At 42.0% G+C, this 14,123-nt stretch overlaps 1 protein-coding gene across 4 annotated transcripts in view; it reads right to left on the reverse strand.

Moving 5' to 3' along the window:
* LOC126416393 (solute carrier organic anion transporter family member 74D-like) overlaps positions 1 to 14,123 on the reverse strand; it is a 183,287-nt gene that overhangs the window by 55,338 nt on the left and 113,826 nt on the right. For all 4 annotated transcript variants that reach the window (XM_050084084.1, XM_050084092.1, XM_050084101.1 and 1 more), the window contains exons 5-6: positions 10,370 to 10,576; positions 3,862 to 4,002 (exon numbers count right to left, since the gene is read on the reverse strand). In XM_050084084.1, the coding sequence (XP_049940041.1) occupies positions 3,862 to 4,002; positions 10,370 to 10,576 (348 nt within the window). The remainder of the gene's footprint in view (positions 1 to 3,861; positions 4,003 to 10,369; positions 10,577 to 14,123) is intronic.

Raw genomic sequence — 14,123 nt, forward strand, 5'->3', positions numbered from 1 at the left:
CAAGCTGTGCCCAACTCAATCAGGCTAAAGGGGCCTTCAGTTTATTCTGTATGCTTTCATTGTAGTGCTTACGGAATTTAATGAGAAGTCCTTTTTTACATGGGTATCACTAGACGAAGCTATATATATATATATATATATATATATATATATATATATATATATATATATCTTGAGCTTCGTCTAGTGATACCCATGTATATATATATATATATATATATATATATATATATATATATATATATATATATAAGAGGACGCGACACTAGTCTCTGACACTGTTCTAGCAGTAGTGGGCACCAGAAGATCCTGAGGAAGATCCCAGAAGAGGAGTCGAAACGTCGATCATCTTAGAAGAAATATGACGCAGCCCAATAACCCAGAAGATTTTAACTTCAGTGACAGCGGCCACGAAAGCCTGCAGACTTACATGAAATATATATTCATTCTGAGTAATTGTAGGCCAGAAAGTGGCAGATTTTATCTGATCTTTTTTGCATATTTCGGGCTTGCTTATTTATTTCGATCGACCCGTATTCAGGTCGCTTCTAAATCATGTTTTATGTAGTACTGAGAATCATCTCTGAAAGTCGAGATCCTTTGCACCTAGGAACATGAAGATGTCTGTTAAACTGCAACACCAACTTAAGTAAGGTTTTGGAAGTCTAATTTCCATAACCTTAGCGTGCTTCAGTCAAATATGAGTTCAATTATATCCATTTAATTACTTTTTCTAGTATTGTATCGCAGGTTCGCTGTACTCATTCTAAATGGCCAAAATAGTACATACTGAATTCCCGAAATGCATTTTAGTAAACGCGTAGTTCAGTTTTCATATTAAATTAATCTAAAAACTATATGTTTGAAAGAAGAAGCCTTTCTTTCATATTAAACTTTCTTTGCACTACGTTTCGTACCACAAGAAAGTGGTTTTTAATATCCACTGGGCCGTATTTTTTTCCTGTTTAAGTCAATGTTTACCCTAAATTCAGAAATCCCATATACTTTTAAATGGTCTCGAGTCCTTAGCACACATCTCCAAACACTTGTCAGCTACTAAGTCTTCTTCCAAAATATTTATGAAGTGAGGAAACTGATAGTCAAATTTACAACCTTACCGTAACGTACTCGAGGTTCACGAGTGAGTGTCTAGTAACGTTTTACACAGTTTGCATTGCGAGACACCTACCAATTTATTTGAAACTGCCTCATAAACCCACGATAACATTTCCGCTCCTGGACTTGGCCTCTGTCACCTGACTGGTATATATTTCCCAAATCTTAAACTCTCCTCAATCTCTTTTAAGTTTAGTTTGTTCATATTGCTGCTCACACCGCTATGATAAATCAGCTGCAGTGAAACAACCTACGCAAATACCTGGCTGTTCTGGAATCACAGTAGATTGATAGCGCAACCTATTGTCAGGTGCATCAAGCTGAACGGGTCCCGGAAACTTGCCAGGCTTTCGAAAACCCATGCTGGCCTGCTTTAATCACTGTGCTTCAGCTCACGTGTACTCTGCGGCATTCTGAACTACTTCAGTGCTTACGGTGGAGACAGGGGCAGGCAGGCTGCTGGAAGGAGTGTTTGTACACCTCCGTGCGTGACAGAACCCCCTTCAATCAGATGAGCCATATTCAGATCTAAGGTCGTGTACTCGCCCATTAGTGATTAGGTAGCTACAAATTGATGCTGACGGCGATTAATTTTTCATTCTTGGTACCGAGCCCTAGTGAAGTTGCAGTTTTTTTTTGAGTCATCAGTCTTCTGACTGTTTTGATGCGGCCCGCCACGAATTCCTCTCCTGTGCAACCGTGCATCTCAGAGTAGCACTAGCGACCTACGTCTTCAATTATTTGCTAGATGTATTCTAGCAGTAATGGCTAGAGGACAAATGTAAGGAGCTAGAGGCATATTTCACTAGGGGTAAGACAGGTATTGCCTACAGGAAAATTAAAGAGACCTCTGGAGAAAAGAGAACCACTTGTATGAATATCAAGAGCTCAGACAGAAACCCAGTTCTAAGCAAAGAAGGGAAAGCAGAAAGGTGGAAGGAATATATAGAGGGTCTATACATGGGCGATGTACTTGAGGAAAATATTATGGAAATGGAAGAGGATGTAGATGAAGATAAAACGGGAGATAATACTGCATGAAGAGTTTGACAGAGCACTGAAAGACCTAAGTCTAAACAAGGCCCCGGGAGTAGTCAAAATTCCATTAGAACTACTGATAGCCTTGGGAGAGCCAGCCCTGACAAAACTCTACCATCTGGTGAGCAAGATGTATGAGACAGGCGAAATACCCTCAGACTTCAAGAAGAATATAATAATTCCAATCCCAAAGAAAGCAGGTGTTGACAGATGTGAAAATTACCGAACTATCAGTTTAATAAGTCACGGGTGCAGAATACTAATACGAATTCTTTACAGACGAATGGAAAACTGGTAGAAACCGACATCGGGGAAGATCAGTTTGGATTCCGTAGAAATACTGGAACACGTGAGGCAATACTGACCCTACGACTTAACTTAGAAGACAGATTAAGGAAAGTCACACCTGCGTTTCTAGCATTTGTAGGCTTTTGAAAATGTTGACTGGAATACTCTCTTTCAAATTCTGAAGGTGCCAGGGGTAAAATACAGGGAGCGACAGGCTATTTTCAATTTGTACAGAAACCAGTTACAAGAGTCGAGGGTCATGAAAGGGAAGTAGTGGTTAGGAAGGGAGTGAGACAGGGTTGTAGTCTATCCCCGATGTTATTCAATCTGTATACTGAGCAAGCAGTAAAGGAAACAAAAGAAAAATTTGGAGTAGGAATTAAAATCCACGGAGAAGAAATAAAAACTTTGAAGTTCACCGATGACATTGTAATTCTGTCAGAGACAGCAAAGGAACTGGAAGAGGAGTTGAACGGAATGGGCTGTGTCTTGAAAGGAGAATATAAGATGAACATCAACAAAAGCAAAACGAGGAAAATGGAATGTAGTCGAATTAAATCGGGTGATGCTGGGGGAATTATATTAGGTAATGAGACATTTAAAGTAGTAAAGGAGTTTTGCTATTTGGAGATCAAAATAACTGATGATGGTCGAAGTAGAGAGGATATAAAATGCAGACTGGCAATAGCAAGGAACGCGCTTCTGAAGAAGAGAAATTTGTTAACATCGAGTATAGATTTAAGTATCAGGAAGTCGTTTCTGAAAGTATTTGTACGGAGTGTAGCCATGTATGGAAGTGAAACGTGGACGATAAATAGTTTAGACAAGAAGAGAATAGAAGTTTTCGAAATGTGGTGCTACAGAAGAATGCTGAAGATTAGGTGGGTAGATCACATAACTAATGAGGAGGTATTGAATAGAATAGGGGAGAAGAGAAATTTGTGGCACAACGTGACTAGAGGAAGGGATCACCAATTTAGTATTGGAGGGCAGCGTGGAGGGTAAAAATCGTAGAGGGAAATCATGAGATGAATACACTAAGCAAATTCAGAAGGATGTAGGTTGCAGTAAATACTGGAAGATGAAGAAGCTTGCACAGGATAGGGTAGCATGGAGAGCTGCAACAAACCAGTCTCTGGACTGAAGACGACCAGAACAACAACAATTCCAGTCTCAGTCTTCCTCTATAGTTTTTACCCTCTACAGCTCAGTCTAGTACCATGGAAGTTATTCGCTGATGTCTTAATGGATGTCCTATCATCCTGTCTCTTCTTCTTGTCTAATCATTGGAGTTAGTGATAGTTCCATATGACTTTCAATAATCAATTAATTTAATGGGTTACATCCTCAGCATAGTGTCCTAGGCTCTGTGGATGTCAGTGAACAGCTTGCTAGTTGGTACACGCCGGGATAACTCACCGAGCCACCAGGCGCCGATCCAGCGCGGGTCGTTGCTGTCGATGACGGGCGTCAGGTCCGGGGCGACGTACTGACGCAGCGCGTAGGACGCCAGCACGTAGCCGAGCGTGGGGCCCAGCATGCGCAGGCACTGCGACACCGCTGCAGGCAGATCATAATCTGTTACCTTCTTGATGATACAGATGTAAGTTGTATAGAACAAAAACAAACAGAGTTACTCATTCTAGTGAACAGACAAAAAAAGCACTCCGTCTTTAGGCCACGAGTGGCCTACCGAGACCATCCGACCGCCGTGTCATCCTCAGTGGAGGATGCGGATAGGAGGGGCGTGTGGTCAGCTCGCAGCTCTACCGGTCGTTATGATGGTATTCTTGACCGAAGCCGCTACTATTCGGTCGAGTAGCTCCTCAATTGGCATCACGAGGCTGAGTACAACCCGAAAAATGGCAACAGCGCCTGGCGGCCTGGATGGTCACCCATCCAAGTGCCGACCACGCCCGATAGCGCTAAACTTCGGTGATCACACGGGATCCGGTGTATCCACTACGGCAAGGCCGTTGCCTAGTGAACAAATAATGTCGCCAAACAAACCACTGCTTAGGTGGAGTAAGCACTGCGTTGATCATCTGTGACAAAACTGTTTCAATGACTGCCACTAAAATCTGAAGGTATCCTTTGTGAGTTTACTCTTGTACGTGTTGAACCAGGTGGGCGTATCTCTGGGACCGAGAGTTTCTAAGGAGTGTAGAGGAAGTAATGGAAAGTTGAATGTGAAAATCGCTCCGTGACGTGTGTATCGCCAGAGAACTCTACGGGAACGAGCGGGAATGCATTAGAGTTCAGTCCAGCATACAGTTTCAGTCTGCCGCATGTAATCGAAATGCCCGCTTCAAAAATCTTTAATTTATCTGAAAAATCACAAAATGATGCAATGCTGCCTGTAAGCATCACAGAGAGTTATTGAAAGGTCCTCGATCCGTGGATGTTTCGTATCTTTTTAGTACCAAACAAACTGTATCACACCACAAAAAAAAAAGAATTTTGCTTTTTACTGTACCAAATTATTCACATACGTACATTCTAGTTCATAGTCCTGTTCTTCATCTAACTGAATATTTGTACACCATAATAATAGCTGTAGCTGTGCGTCGGCGGACACATTTGTACTCCAGTAAGCATATTAGAATTACTAATTTAGAGAAGCTTATTGTATTAGTGTTTGCATCTACGTCTGGTTAACATGCATAAAGTGATACTTTAGTAAACATCAGATTACGTTCGGAAATCTTTTAGTGATTAGGACAAGAGAATTTTACTGCTTGTATTGGAGGAGACGCACACAGCAGTCAGTCGCAGTCCCATTAGCTTTTATTAAGCTTGCGAATCTAGATTTCGGCTATGAATAGCCGTCATCAGTGCATTTTCGTTACAATTTAATAGACTCGCGGCAGTTCATGTCTCCACATATTCTTACAGCTGTATAGGCACGATCGTACTTCTGCCTGTACACCTGTAAGAACGTATGGAGACGTGTACTGCCACGAGTCTATTGAATTGTAACGAAAGTGCACTCAATTTGGTTATTTACAGACGAAATTTAGATTTACAAGCATAATAAAAACTAATGGGACTGTGACTGCTGTGTGCTTCTCCTTCCTCGCATTCTACGGTCGCTGTGCACAACGGTTCCTGATGGAATCAAAATTGGTTACTTCTTATATTCTTATTTCCATAAAAAATGATGGATTATGTGTAACTATCATAACATAGTAGTTAGGCAGTCTAGCCTAAAACCCTGCTAACACCCCTCCGCCTTTTGGTATTTTCTCTTCAGAGTGGCGACTTCGTTCCATCAAAATATTTTCCACAGCTCTCCTGGTTTTTGCAGGTTTAAATGCCAAATATCTCTGAATAAGTTTCTAATGCACGTAAGAGGAAGTTGTACTGTTCTAGTTTTCATGATAACAAATAATTTTTTTGAATAACGGTGCACTTACCAGTGATTATTCCGAGTTGAGTTTGGATTTACAGTTTTGTCAGTAATTCTTTAATTTATAAGCTCATGCCGCCCTTGGAAATTCATTCGTTACTGTTGTCAATTGCAATTCTGTGCCATGCCATGAAATTGTGCAATAACCTCAGGTATACTAGAAATCCTCTCAGTAACATGCTTCGAACTTTCGTTGCTGAAATGTGTTAACAATATTCAGACTCATCGTTGACTTACAGCAAGGAACAGCTAGAAAGCCGGCAAAGTACTACCTTCCATCGAATTAAGTAAAAAAGACCCGAAGTCTGAATATACAGCGATTATAAAATATGCATATTCAGCTACGATCCGTATTTTTTTCTAAAACTAAAAAAAACCTTCGCTCTTATGCCAATGATAAATTCACATCTATACAAAATTCTCACACGCACTTTACAATCCGTGGGCCTAAAATATCGCATAATAGGAAATGTACCTGGAGGCCGCGAACCTACGCACAATGACCAAAGTTCCCGATGTGAGCTAGCTTGGGTGGCCACGATCGAGCGAGAAATATTACAAACCGTGCGAGGTGGCTCAGTGGTTAGCACACTGGACTCGCATTTGGGAGGACGATGGTTCAATCCCGCGTCCAGCCATCCTGATTTAGGTTTTCCGTTATTTCTCTATATCGCTTCAGGCAAATGCCTGGATGGTTCCTTTGAAAGGATACGGTCGACTTCCTTCCCTATCCTTCCCTAGTCCAACTGGACCGATGACCTCGCTGTCTGCTCTCTTCCTCCAAATCAATCACCCAAATAATACAACAATTCATAATGCTTTTTCTAGCTTTCCTTAATCGAGCCGGCCGCGGTGGCCGAGCGGTTCTAGGCGCTACAGTCTGAAACCGCGCGACCTCTACGGTCGCAGGCTCGAATCCTGCCTCGGGCATGGATGTTTGTGGTGTCCTTAGGTTAGTTAGGTTTAAGTAGTTCTAAGTTCTAGGGGACTGATGACCTCAGAAGTTGAGCCCCATAGTGCTCAGAGCCATTTGAACCATTTTTTCCTTAATCGACTCCACCACCGACTTACTCCGATGCAGAATCTCAAAGCAGTCTGCAACAAATTGACTGAGAACACTTCTTTCCATGAATCAACAGTTCAAGTTCCCTAGAGTCTCTCAAAATTCTTTGTCATTTCCATGACTTTTCCAGTAAATTAATTTTGCTTCAGAATTACAGATTTTTAGAAACGTCGTCACGCTACTTTTGATTTTGTATATCATATTAAATTATTATCTTAGACTAATAAATAAAATTAACAACACAATTCAGTTGTTCCGTTATCAGTAGCTACAGTGTAGAATTATTGATTTACTTTTTCTGAACTGGTATTATTGAACACACCAACTTGCAGATTCTATCGTACAGAGATGACGAGTTAGACTCACTATCTTTCTATGTCTGTCAAAATCTCAAAAAGAAGGAAGGGAGGATTAACTGCGATTAGCCGGCATTGTAGTGTAGGCATCACACACACGGAATTTGTTAATATATCAACGAGAATAATCGTTTTTGAAAATATAATTGGATAGTCAAAAAATCTTACCAAGCGACGACAGGAGAAACACGTATAAAAGTTAAGGAAATGTGCAAACTTCCGGAGCCAGTGGTTTCCTCTTCTAGCAGAAGGGCTGAAGGGGGAAGAAAAAGGGATGAAGGAAAATGACTGTCGAGGTTTAGCAAATGGGGAGAAATATGGAAAAGTCGCCCAGAACCCTGGGTCGGGGGAGACATACCGGCCGGGGTAAGAAGGAAAGACTGATTGTTGGGCACTGAAAGTTTGAAGGTGGAAGATATAGTAATAAGCAACATAGGGATTACTAACAACATGTTACGCAAAGCAAGAGTGGAAAGGTAAGTGCGTTATACGTAGTAGAGCTGGGGGCGGGGATAAACAGACAGGTCAGGAAATAAAAGATATAGAAAAATATTTTAATTTCTGACCTTCTATCTTTTCCCGAGACCCACCTATAAGTCTGATGAGCACAGAGAGGTGAATCGGGCATGGTCTTATTAAAGGGGAACTCCTTGCATTTGGTTGGAGCAATTCACGGAACCCATGGATATTTTAAATAGTCGGTCGGGAATTTAAAACACTTTTCTCCGAATATGAGGATAGTTCTGCCCTTCCCCCTCTCCCTCCCACCCTCCCTCCCACCACGACACAATACTAGCACTGTGTAATTTTGCGTATATATATATATATAAACACTGTAGGATGGATACAAGCAGTAAAGAAAGACGCCAACAAAATAGGTGTTACAGAAGAAATAATACGTGACAGGAACAACTTTAGGCTACTTATAGAAAACGCAAACTATGAAGAAGATGCGCCAAAACCTCGACCCAAGAGAGTGTGGACAGATGAGCAGAGACGAGCAGTTGGCGAGAAAATGAAGAAGTACTGGGAAGAAAAAGAAACACCATAAGTCTTAAGTTGTATGCGGTCCATAGCTGGCCAAATTCATAATTAAAATATATATATATATATCTTACCAAAGGAAAGAAAAAAGAAATGAGGGTTTAATATTCTCGCGACAATGGATCTCAAGGTAGAATTTGACAAAAATGGGGAAGGAAATCTGCTGTGTGCTTGCCAAAGATACCATTCCACCTTTAACGTAAAGTTTTTGAGGATGAATGCGGAGACCGTAGAGAAAACAGATAGCCAGGATTTTAGACATGAATCATCGCTGAATACGAATCCAGTGGCTTTACAAATACTTCATCTTTCTTGCAGTATGTTATGGATGATATCATATGCGTTGTGGAGTTAGAATTGCCGTATTTTGCTTTAATAATGTAGAAATAATGTCTTTCTGTGAACTGCGTAGTTAGAACCTTGTTGAACTGCTAACAAAAAATTGGTATTTAATGCTTGTTTTAACGTGATATTGTAAACTTGGCACCTGAAGTATCGCAAACACAATACGGCATAACCACTAATGTCGAGGCATGATTAGATTCAAGGTTAACTAAGGTCCCAAATGTCTTCATTAAGTTATAAACTCAGATTTGATTGAAATCTTCCGAACTATATTTTTTTGTTATCCATTAAGAGCTGTCTAAGACTACCGTTTCTATTAGGTACCTCTATGTCATAGGTTACTGCAGTTCCAACACAGCATCTTCCAGCTCCCTGCTCAAAAAATTACATCCTAAAACGTTTCAATGCACCATCTCAATAAACTGTATTGATTCTGTACTATGCTATGTTACATACTTTGGCCAGCATTATTTCCACTGCCATCTATTACAAACTACTGGTGAAATCGATACTCGGTACAGATCCCACACCTGAACAGAATCCACTGCTGCACTTCCACTTCCCAACCGCATTTCAGTTGCTCCATGCAAAGCAAGGATGAAAATAAAGAAGAATCTTATTCCATTTGTAGTATCTGACTGGGGGGTGGGAAGGAAAATTGTCATTTGGGGCAGCGAAGTTCAAACTTCAGTCTATCCATCCAGATTTAGGTGTTTTTGGACTTTCCCTAAACTACGGGAGTTTTTTGGGAAGTAAGGTCCCATCACTCACAAATGGGAACAACTGTGAAAATCGAAAATGTTTTATTTGCAACAGTTAGTTACATCTCCCAGCTACTTCTCTACACACTCACTGTTCCAACTTAGACATCTGTCGTAGCGTTGTACCAACCGCCCAATACCCTCCTCATTGAAGGCAGCCACCTGGGGTTACTATGGGGGAGTCAGTTACGAGCCCTATTGTGGGTGATCAAACACTTCCCGTCGAAAACGGTGCAGGAGGATCTTAATTGCCCTTCAGAGTGCAGCAGAGAATTGTTATGAAGAAGGAAACTATGACAGTTGGTACGTTGCGCAGGCAGTAGGACAACGGGTGAAATCTCTCACCAGGTGCTCATGCTTGGTGGAAGACACTGTTTTTTAGGTATCATTACGTTCTCAATGTGCGTGAAAAGAGCGACGTCACAGGCATACTTAAGACACTACACAACACATCTGTGCAAAGCTTTATCGGATTTTCGCTGTGGTTTCCATTCCGCACCGATAGGACCTTACTTTCCGAATAGACCTGGTATTACTCGTATATGGGCATGTTTATTTAATTAACATGGCCACAGCCAATTCCTTTTCTCATCGCACCCAACCTGAGCTGTAGCAGAATTGGTGAAGGAATATCCCATATAGCTGGCAGCTCTGTTGCCAGCTTTCAACTACGAAGAGGAAATGGCTGCAGACGATAACTATTGCCACCTATAGAGCCGCAGAAAGACTGAAGTGTTGCCATGGAGACGTATACAAATCATCATTACATGATTGGTTGAGGTGATATCCCGAAGCAGCCGCGCTAACCAAACTGCCACCTTCTCTACCATGATGCCCCCTTACTACTGGCACACCATACTGACGCCGAATTTAAGGCTCCCTGAATTAAGAGAGATTGTTCACTGGCCAAGGCAAAGGACACAAGAAGTGGCAGGCTGCGTTTCCTTACCGAGCAGTATGGGCGACTGGCTCCTGCGCGCGTTGTCGTCCATGTAGGCGATCCCCAGCGTGTAGTAGAGAGAGTTGCCGACGCCGGTGAGCGCGTTGGCCAGGAACAAGATGGCGGCCGGCGCCAGCGACGCCGCGCCTCCGCGCTGCCCGCACGACTCCGCGTCGCTGCCCTCGCCCACCGCACCGCAGAGGCTCGTCTTCGTAGCTGCAATCATGCCTGCTCTCTTATCTCCATGGCACGGTAAATTTGCAAATAACGAGCTACAGAATTCAGTTACCTAAAATAATATTTTTAGTAAGGTTAGGAGATGCCATTGCACTTCTATCAGAGATGCCAAAGGAATGTAAAATCAGTTAAACGGAATGTAGAGTAAGGTGCAGTAATTTGGCAATATTTTCGAAGAGACGTATCGTTTTATTAGAGAAAAATAACAAAAAACGTTTTAATTAATTTTATTAAGTAACTGCTTACACGAACCCCATTTTATAAACGTATTACACTCTTCTTGTTATCGGCACTGCTCATAATCGCAACCTTCAAGCATACACAGGAATGTACTTTTGCAATAGGTAAGGTCATTCGGCAGTAGCGGTAAGGTAACTTACCAACACAAAGTTTCATTCATCCTACTGCATCAGTCCTCATCTTCAGAACTTGAATGTTCACAACAATTGTCACGTAAGTAAACACCTTTCTTAGTCGTTTTTTGTTTTGTTTTGGCAGCTGCCATGGCAGGGTACGAAGCAAAAAGAGCACTGTGTCCATCATGCACCTGTTTCTCTCTTCATGTCAGTTACGCGTGTGAAATACTTGGCCGGCCGGAGTGGCCAAGCGGTTCTAGGAGCTACAGTCTGGAACCGCGCGACCGCTACGGTCGCAGGTTCGAATCCTGCCTCGGGCATGGATGTGTGTGGCGTCCTTAGGTTAATTAGGTTTAAGTAGTTCTAAGTTCTAGGGGACTAATGACCACAGCAGTTAAGTCCCATAGTGCTCAGAGCCATTTGAACCATTTTTTTGAAATACTTGTCTCCATCAATATTTGCTATAAACATCTTGCATAAAAGTCTACCACTGACGTAGGAGCATCGTTTACAGTCGTCCAAATGAGTAACCCAAGATGGAGTTCTACTGTCGTAACGCTAAGCGTTGACTTCCTAAGGTCCCTGTCGCCAATACTTCACAAAATAAGTAAGCCAAATTATTGATATATCACCATAGCCCTCACTGCACCTATTGTGTACAAATAAAACGTACGAGGGTGAGTCAAATGAAAACATTAATTTTTTTAAAAATATTATTTATTGTGCAGAAGTAGTAACAAGCGGTATCACTTTTCAACATAATCTCCCCCACGCTCAATGCAAGTCCTCCAGCACTTACAACGTGCACAAATTCCTTTAGAAAAAAATTCTTTTGGTAGTCCGCACAACCACTCATGCACCACGCGGCGTACCCCTTCATCAGAACGAAACTTCTTTCCTCCCATTGCGTCTTTGAGTGGTCCAAATATATGGAAATCACTCGGGGCAAGGTTTTGTGAGTATGGTGGATGAGAAAGACACTCAAAATTCAACTGTTGCACAGGCAGCGTGGGGCCTTGCATTGTCATGTTGCAAAAGGACACCTGCTGACAGCAATCCATGTCGCTTTGATTTGATTGCAGGCTGCAGATGATTTTTTAGGAGATCTGTGTATGATGCACTGGTGACAGTGGTCGCTCTAGGCTTGTAATGCTCCAAAATGACGCCTTTTTCGTCCCAAAAGAGAGTCAGCATAACCTTCCCTGCTGATGATTCTGTTCGAAACCTCTTTGGTTTTGGTGATGAGGAATGGCGCCATTTCTTGCTCGCTCTCATCGTTTCCGGTTGGTGGAAGTGAACCTAGGTTTCGTCCCCAGTAACGATTCTTGCAAGGAAGCCTTCACCTTCTTGTTCAAAGCGCCGAAGAAGTTCTTCACAAGCATCAACACGTCGTTCTCTCATTTCAGGAGTCAGCTGCTGTGGCACCCATCTTGCAGACACTTTGTGAAACTGGAGCACCTCATGCACAATTTGGTGTGCGGACCCATGACTAATCTGTAAACATGCTGTAATGTCATTCAGTGTCACTACGCGGTTTTCCTTCACTATGGCTTCAACTGCTGCAATGTTCTGTGGAGTCACAACTCGTTGTGCCTGACCTGGACGAGGAGCATCTTCCACTGAAATCACACCATTTAGAGAACTTCCCGTTCCATTTGTAGAATTGCTGCTGTGACAAACATGCATCACCATACTGAACCCTCATTCGTCGATGAATTTCAATAGGTTTCACATCTTCACTACGCAAAAACCGAATAACAGAACGCTGTTCTTCCCTGGTGCAAGTCGAAAGTGGGGCGGCCATCTTTATACGATACTGCGACGGTATGTGAGCATCTGCACTATGCTGCCACCTACAGGCCATTCTGCACGCTGTTTGTAGCACGCTTACTAACTTAGAGGACAACGGCGCGAAATTTCGATTTGTTACTCTGCTCAAGCGTCAAATGTGCCACACAACAGTAAGTTGTTTTGTCAGCGCATACTTTTGATCGCGGGAGAGCGCAGCTGTAGTGCTACTAATGAACACATTGTCATGCCATCTGTCGGAAAAACCAGGAAAACTACCCTGAATGGGATCATCGCAGCCAACTTTTAACAAAATACAGCTGAATTACCTATACCACGAAATTGCCTTACCTTACGCTATTATGTTTCGGAAAGAGGTTATAACATGCATATCAACAAAAGCAATAGAAGGGTGTTGGAACGAAGTCCAATGAAACCAGGAGATGCTGAGAGAATTAGATTACAAAATGAGGCACGAAATGTAGTAGACGAATTCTATTTCAGCAGCAAAATATTTGAAGATGGTCGAAGTAGTCAGGATATAAAAAGCACACTGGCAATACCGAGAAAAGCGTTCCTAAAGAACTACAAATTTTTAAACGTCTGATATACATTTGACTGCTAACAAGTCTTTTTACATCGTACTTGTCTGAATGATAAACTGAAATGTGGTGCTACAGATGAATGCTGGAAATCAATTGGATAGATCGAGTAATTAATGAGGTGGCACTTAATATAATTGTGGAAAAATGAATTTATGACTCAACTTCACTAAAAAAAGGGATCGGTTGATAGGGTACATCGTGAGGCATCAAGGAATCGTCAATTTCATAAGGGCAGGAAATTTTAGAACTAAATGACAACAACAGCAACGCAAGTTAACAATTCATGTATTTTCCTTTATTTTAGAGCATCGAAAAATTTCAAAGAAGAGCAGTTCTTTTCGTAACATCGCGGAGTAGGGAACAGAGTGACACGGTTATGATTTGCGAATTGGGGCAGTAGTCACGAAGACAAAGGCATTTTCTGCTGCGGCGAGATATTTTAGTAAAATTTCAATCACTTACTTTCTCCTCCTGAAAAAATATTTTGTTGACACCCACCTACAAGGAAGAAATGATCATCGTAAGAGAAATCGGAGTTCTCGCGGAAAGAATTAAGTGTTCGTTTCTCCTGAGCACTGTTCGAGAGCGGAACGGTAGAGTCTGCATGTGGTTCGGTGAATCCCTACCCTGGCACTTAACTGTGAATGCAGTGTAGTAACGAAGACGTAGATTTAGATACGGGAGGAGAAGTTATTCCGTTTCTGTTACTTGACGCACTTGGTAAGATGCACCTGGCGCTTAACCATTAGTTCGTATTAAACTTTGGCGATTAATTTT

Source organism: Schistocerca serialis, chromosome 1 (genome assembly GCF_023864345.2).
Source record: "Schistocerca serialis cubense isolate TAMUIC-IGC-003099 chromosome 1, iqSchSeri2.2, whole genome shotgun sequence".
Taxonomy (NCBI): domain Eukaryota; kingdom Metazoa; phylum Arthropoda; class Insecta; order Orthoptera; family Acrididae; genus Schistocerca; species Schistocerca serialis.